The sequence below is a fragment of the Mustela nigripes genome, chromosome 1, assembly GCF_022355385.1.
Source record: "Mustela nigripes isolate SB6536 chromosome 1, MUSNIG.SB6536, whole genome shotgun sequence".
Lineage (NCBI taxonomy): Eukaryota > Metazoa > Chordata > Mammalia > Carnivora > Mustelidae > Mustela > Mustela nigripes.
Genome location: NC_081557.1, coordinates 14,888,671 through 14,896,833, shown reverse-complemented (window position 1 = coordinate 14,896,833; position 8,163 = coordinate 14,888,671). Strand labels below are relative to the sequence as shown.

General features: G+C 34.9%; 1 protein-coding gene across 1 annotated transcript; it reads right to left on the bottom strand.

The window, feature by feature from the left end:
- Positions 1-4,158: 4,158 nt before the first annotated feature.
- LOC132010459 (olfactory receptor 4C11-like) lies at positions 4,159-5,091 on the bottom strand. The gene has a single exon (XM_059388312.1). The coding sequence runs from the start codon at positions 5,089-5,091 to the stop codon at positions 4,159-4,161; it is 933 nt and encodes a 310-aa protein (XP_059244295.1).
- Positions 5,092-8,163: the final 3,072 nt, after the last annotated feature.

Genomic DNA, 8,163 nt, shown 5'->3' with positions numbered 1-8,163 from the left:
CCATAGTTTGGTGATTGTGGACATTGCTGCTATAAACATTCGGGTGCACGTGCCCCTTTGGATCACTATGTTTGTATCTTTAGGGTAAATACCCAGTGGTGCAATTGCTGGGTCATAGGGCAGTTCTATTTTCAACATTTTGAGGAACCTCCATGCTGTTTTCCAGAGTGGCTGCACAAAATTTAAGATTTTAACAGGTTGAAAAGACATGCTGGAATTAGCTCTTTTCCTCATTGGATGTCATCTTTTTTAAAGACAACTATCATATGATCTCCCTGATATGAGGAAGTGGTGATGCAACATGGAGGCTTAAGTGAGTAGAAGAAGAATAAATGAAACAAGATGGGATTGGGAGGGAGACAAACCATAAGTGACTCTTAATCTCACAAAACAAACTGAGGGTTGCCGGGGGGAGGGGGTTTGGGAGAAGGGGGTGGGATTATGGACATTGGGGAGGGTATGTGATTTGGTGAGTGCTGTGAAGTGTGTAAACCTGGTGATTCACAGACCTGTACCCCTGGGGATAAAAATATATGTTTATAAAAAATAAAAAATTAAAAAAAAAAAAAAGAAAAGAAAAGGCAATACACAGACTAGGGAAAAAAACTACATTTGTATAGACACACACACTTATGTATAAGCATTTTTTTAACATCTTAATTTTAATTTATTTTTTCAGTGTTCCAAGATTCATTGTTTATTCACCACACCAATGACCTTGCAATTTCACTACAGATGTAGTGAAAAGAAAGGCCATATGTACCCCAACATTCACAGCAGTAATGGCCATAATCATTGAAGTGTGGAATGAACCAATGTGCCCTTCCTCTGATAATATAAACATTTTATATTATATAAAACTTACATATTCAATTTTACATATAAGTTATACATGGATATATACTTTATATTTAATATTTTGTTTAAACCATATATATAACAAAAAGACTTGTATCTAGAACACATAACCACACTTATAGCTTAGTAATAAAAAACACAGAACTACTATTTTTATGTTGTACACAAGACTTGAAAAGAAATTTAAAAAAAGATGTACAAATGCAGGATTTTAGGGTATTTCTGTTTTTAACTTTTTAAGGAAACTCCGTATGTCTTCTAGAGTGGCTGCATCATTTTGCTTTCTCACTGACAGTACAAGAGTATTGCCCTTTCTCCACACCCTTGTGTTTTTGCACCACATCAGTGCTCCATGCAATCCGTGCCCTCTATAATACCCACCACCTGGTTCCCCCAACCTCCGACCCCCTGCCCCTTCAAAACCTTCAGATTGTTTTTCAGAGTCCATAGTCTCTCATGGTTCACCTCTCCTTCCAATTTCCCTCAATTCCCTTCTCCTCTCCATCTCCCCATGTCCTCCATGTTATTTGTTACGCTCCACAGATAAGTGAAACCATATGATAATTGACTCTCTCTGCTTGACTTATTTCACTCAATATAATCTCTTCCAGTCCCGTCCATGTTGCTACAAAAGTTGGGTGTTCATCCTTTCTGATGGAGGCATAATACTCCATAGTGTATATGGACCACATCTTCCTTATCCATTCATCTGATCAATGGATGAATGTATATACTAATTTTCAATAAAATATTTGTAATCTTCCACTCATGGGAGTGAAATTCTTAATAACAATCATTGTTCTGTCTCCCCCCACCTCGGAAATGATCACTAAATTAGAAAGGCTTTTGTTTTGTTTTGTTTTGATTTTGTGGGGGATGCTTATATATATATTGGTAAGGTTTTGTTTTGTTTTGTTTTGCAAATTCTGTCATTTGCAGTAACAAATCAGAGCTGGATGGCACTGGAGGTCTTGATGTTAAGTGAAACAAGAAAGAAACAGAAAGAGAAATACTGCATGATCTCACTAATATGTGGAAATGGTATAGTCAATTCACAGAAAAAGAGAGTACAGTGGTGGTTGCCAAGGACCAGGGACTGAGAAAAAGGGAGAGATGTTGCCCAAGTGTGAAAGGTTTCAGTTATGTAGAATGAATAAGTTCTAGAAATCTAATATATTGCATGGTCACTATTGCTAACGACACCATAATGAATACCTGAAATTGCAACCAGGATAGATTTAAATTAAAACTTTTTACACACACGCACACATACACGCACACACACACTAGTAAATATATAGAAAAATAGATGTGCTAATTACTTAGATTGTGGTGATAGTTTCATATTATATGTACATCAAACATCAATTTGTATAACTGAATATATATATATACATATATATGTGTGTGTGTGTATAATTTTTGTACATCAACATGCCAACTTTGGACACTAGGGCAGGCATTAACTTCATAATAACCCAGAAATAAAAAAGAGTAGTGAGAACATTGAAAACATGATATTTCAATGAATTTATTGAAAAATAACCTTTGACAAGAGGAAACTCTTGGCATTAAAAAGATTTTTCCAGGTAAATAATGGGCAACACCATTAAAATAAAATGGAATCTTGTAACAGTTATTAAGGATGTGGTAAACTTGAATACACTGAAAGTAATGAATTTTATTTTATTTTATTTTATTTTATTTTAGATTGCAGTTAATTAACATAGAGTGTAATATGATTTCCAGGTGTACAATTTAGCGATTCAACACTTACATACCATACCAAGTTCTCATCACAACATGTCTACTCCTTAATCCCCATTGCCTATTTAACCCCTCCTTCTAGACACCTCCTCACTGGTAACCATCTGGTTGTTTTCTGTAGTTAAGAACCTATTTCTTGATTTGCCCACCTCTCTCTGTTTTTCCCTATACTCATTATTTTATTAATTTCCACATGAGGGAAATCATGTGGTATTTCTCTTTCATTGACTGACTTGATTAGCTTAGCCTAATAGTCTCTAGCTCAAACCTTGTCATTTCAAATGGCACGATCTCACTATTTTTAATGGCTGATAATATATACCCCATGACTATTCCATTCATCATTCAGTGGAAACTTGGGCTGTGTCCATAGTTTTGTTATTGCAGATAATGCTGGTATAAAAATCAGGGGCATGTACACATTCAAATTAACATTCTTGTACTCTCTGAAATCAATGAGTTAAAAATTCATGACAATATCCATGGAAGGCACATATTCAAGTCATGGTTGCTAATCTACTGTCTTAACTATGAACACAAAAATTCTACTGGCAATTCTACCTTGTCAATCCACACTACTGCTTTACTAGGAAAGGACAAACAGAGAAACAAAGCTGCTTCCTGCTGCAAAAGCATGTTCACTCCAACTCCATTAGCTGGAGACATTCAATTGAGTATTTCTGAATGTCTCTGGTACTTTCTTTTATTCCATTCATAAAACATAGCAGTAAATGAAATAACATGCTTCCCTTCCCCTTTTCAAACTGGGTTCTACCCTTCTGTACCTCAATCTCAAAAAATATGTTTTAACTATGATGTATTTTAAATTATTATTTAGTTTTGACAACATACATTATTTTGCTTCTTTTCCTTTTAGAGTTGCAGAATTCTCTTGTGGCTCCTATATACAATTCATACAACTTAGCTGAATATCTTCAGGCCATGTAATGCTATATTTAAAAAATCCCATACATAATGCTTCAATTATCCTGATCATCAAAGGAAAAAATAAGGAGAATAGTAAAAATAATTTATTATAAATAATAAATTATATATATACCTTTTTGGTGAGAGGTTCACCATTAGAGAAAATTTTAAATGAATGAATGATATAATAAAAATAATTCTTGACACACAAAGTTAATTCCTTTGCTCTGATGTGTTCAAGAGAAAGCAGGATACCTTATTTGAAATTTTCTACAGAGAGAATTACAAATCTTAGAGAATATGTTCTTTTTTACTGATAAATACTCACTGTTTGAACAGTTGTAATTGTATAAATATCTTTCTTCTTATCAAACCAGAGTGTAGACTGAAATGTGAAGATTTCATAATCAACAATGTCAGAAGTGAACTCTCAGGAGAGGTAAGAACCTGGCTGGTATTATGAGGGAAGGTACAAGTTTGAGGGCAGAAGTACAGTAAAAATTAAGGAAATCAGGCGCATTGTAATAGAGTATGTTGGACAAGTGAGGATATAAACTATTATATTTGACATCTGTACAGATTAAAGAATCAACCAAAACCCTCACTTCATCTCTTGCTTTCTGAGGTAGATGTGATATGGCATAGCTTTCTCATGGCATTTTTCACTTCTGCATTCCTAAGAGTGTAGATGAATGGGTTGAAGAAAGGGGTTCCAATAGTATAAAATACGGACACCATCTTGTCCATAGGGAAAGTGCTTGGGGGGCGTGCATATATGAATATACATGGACCAAAGAATATCACTACTACGATGATATGAGTAATGCAGGTGGAGAGAGCTTTTCTCCTCCCTTCTGCACTGTGATTTCTCAGTGAATGCAATATGACAATGTATGAAATCATCAGAAACACAAAACTGCCTGTGCAAATGCTCCCACTGTTAGACACCCATTCTAGGTTGATCATATACGTGTCCATGCATGCGAGTTTCAGCAAGGGCTGCAAATCACAGCAGTAATGATTAATCAAATTGGGCCCACAGAAAGGCAATTTAAAGGCCAGCAGTACCTCAGTAATGGAATGGATAAAAGCTCCTACCCATGCAAGAGCAATCAGGATTGTGCAAACCTGCCGTCTCATGATGGTTGGGTAATGTAAGGGTTTACATATAGCCACATAGCGATCAATAGCCATGAGGATGAGAACAAAGACCTCCATGGAGCCAAAGAAATGTATTGCAAAGACTTGGGTCATGCACTCATGGTAAGATATGGTTCTTTGTGCAGAGAGTGAGTCCACAATTAGTCTTGGGGCTGTGGAAGTTGAGAAGCAGGAATCAGCAAGGGACAAATGAAATAGGAAAAAGTACATGGGGCTCCCAAGGGTGCGGCTGGACTTGATGGTCACAATAATGAGCAAATTCCCTACCACAGTTCCCAAATAAAAAATGAAGAAAATTACAAATACCATTTTCTTTTTCATTGGATCTTGGGTCAGTCCTAGCAGTATGAACTCAGTAACAGTGTTATTTTGCTCCATTATTTCAGGCCAAGTGGATAAATTGCAAGTTAGAAACAATCTGCAAAGAAAGAAATATGAGGAAATGAATACTCCATTTGAGGTCAAATTCATATGCTTGTTCATGGAAGGGCCACTTACCAGTGGGTAATCCCTTATCTTCCGTGTTGTTTTCCCTTGGACAATGCAGGGATCATAATATTTATTCACAATCTATTCAACTGATTGCTTATGGAAACAAGGAAATGTATTAATAATGAGAAAATAGCCAATTCTTCAGGTATAATAAACATTAACTAAATGAATTTATTATGAAAGAGTATCTTTCTTGGCTGAATATCTTTCCTTATTTTACATCAGGGACCCATTAAGATAGAATGTTGCAAAAAGGAGAAAACTCATGCATGATATACATAATGTGCTTTCATACTTTTTTGAACTTGATAGATATTCATAAAGTATCTTCTAGTAAATATTCTGAACATTCAATAAATGATATGGAAACTTCAATAATTTTTTTGTTATTTGTTTGTTTGTTTAATGAAACATATGAGAGAGAGAGAGTGAGACAGGGTGAGGGAAAGAGAGAAAAAGGACAAGAGAGAAATAAGAAATACTTTAGCAGTGAATGTTTGGTCAATTCATTTAGACCATTATTAAGTTTATTTTGATCAGTTCCCTTGACTAAATTTGTTTCCTTTTACTTTAGCTCTCTATAATTTATAGTTGCTTATAGTTGTGAATTCAGCTTCTATCATAACATTTTGTACTTTTTACATTATCCTATGTTGTCCAAAGTAGAATTCTTCACCTCATCCAGTATTTTGGTTGGTCTTTCTGCATATTTTCTTAAGGCACAAAAAGAGACTGATTCTAAAATAAAGGATAAATAGGGAATGTTTGGCATAAATCAAAATATTGTTTCAAATTTCCTGTTATTTTAAGCACCAGGGATTTAGACAATGAGCTAAAGAAACTCCAGGTCATAGATAAAACTTTTTCATATCATTTTTGGAACATATGTTCTTGTAAGTCCCATGCCCTGACTTCAGTAAAAGATAGAAAGAGGAAAGGAATGAATATTCATTTATATATGCCAAACTAAAAAAAATCCTTTTCTGTCTTCATCACATATATTTCCCGTATGATAACACAATTATATGTATAAGTGTCAAGGAATTTAAGTATATTAACAACATGTATTTCAGACAAAAGCATAATTTTTCAAATATAAATGTATCTCAAGATTGAAAACACAATCCATATTTGACTCTTGATTTCCACTCAGGTCATGATCTTGGGGTTTTGGAATCCAGCCCCATACTTGGTACTGTGCTGGGGATGGAGCCTGTTTAAGATTCTATCTCTCCCTCTTCCTCTGTACCTTGCCCTGCTTTTGTGTTCTCTCTCTATCTAATTAAATCACATACACACACACACACACACACACACACACACACACACACACAGAACAGTTAAAATGAAAATGGGCAAAAGAACTGACCTCAAAGGAACTTTTCTTTTTAGAAATAATGTGAAATGATTATGAATTTCTTGCATAGAAAAATATATTCCATTCAAATTCAATTATTTATCTTTTCACTTAGATTAACAAAATGACAGTTTTGATAAATGTCTCTTAACAAACAGTTCTGAAAATGATGTTGGACACAATTGATTCCACACATTCTTGGGAGGAGTTTAAAGGGATACAGTTTCTCTGAGGGTGATTTTTAGCATTGATGATATTTCAATGTCACATAGACACAGGTCTAGTGTTTGCATTTGCTGCAAATAATCTCACTCATAGGCTGGAGGATCATCACAGCAATCCTTTCCATGTTGACCAAAGGTAAGAAACAACTTCAATGCCCACCAGAAGGAAGCTAAATGATTCAGGGATGGTATTTTATGGAATCATCAAACAAAGGGAAGTGGAAATATATACAATGGTTTCTAAAATATGTTGTGAAGGGGCAGAATTCAGGACTGTCTCTTGAAGGTGATAATATTTTCTTTAACAGCAGAATAATCTCTCTCACACACACACTCATACACACACACACACACACACAGAGTGATATCAATTAATTGTATTTACAAGAGTATGGAGATAGCATATGTGTGGCCTCAGGGTGGGGGAATTGTTTTCTTAGAATCAAAGTTAGGAGGATGACTTACCTTTTAAAATATTCCCATTGGTGGTTGAAAATCTGTCATAGTGGCGCTGCACCAAAATAAAGCTTTTTAAAGACTTTCTCTTAGTAGATGGTTTATTATTGCCTTTGGCATATTACTAGTACATAACAACTGTATTCTGACACAGGCTGCAGAAACAGCAAAATTTCTAGGGTTAGAATAAGATTTAAATATCTGTGTAAGCGGATGAGTCACTGTAGAGACAGTTCTGAGCTCAGGGGTCTTTACCACATCATGCCCCCACTACACTGCCATTAACTTCATGTTCCCCTACACTCTTAAGAGTTTGCCAAATATGTTCTTTGTCCAACTCTTCAGCAAACAGGAGTGAAAACCTGTCTGGATTCTAACAATTAAGTATTATAAAGCGATGTCTGTTTATCCATTCATCCATATATCTATTATCAATTTACTACCTTTCTATCATCTATCTACCTATTGTATATCAATCTATCTGTATTTCCATCTATCAGCTATTATTTATCATCTATCTTACAAAGATACAGACTGAAAGATTTGTATGGTTCAAATAAGAATAGATATAAGAGTGGCATACATTCTAAAGAAGCACCATAAGGAAGGCAGTATTTATCTGTTCACTGCTGAATTCAAGATCTAGAAAAATGTAAATATTTAATAATAACTATTCATAAAGTAAATGAAAGAATTAAGAGAATCTCCTCTTAATACCATCCAATAGTGTTCAGCCCTTCAGTACTCTGTGACCACTGAATAGGGAAGCCTACTACATCCCAAGTAAAATCATTATCTCCATGGAGCATCCTGGAACACTGGACTAGATACAATGTTTATTTGCCTCTTTCTCCACCAGGACCTACTGAGTATTTCTTTTACTCCATCTTCTCAGTTTAGATTGTCAAGCACTTGTAGAAA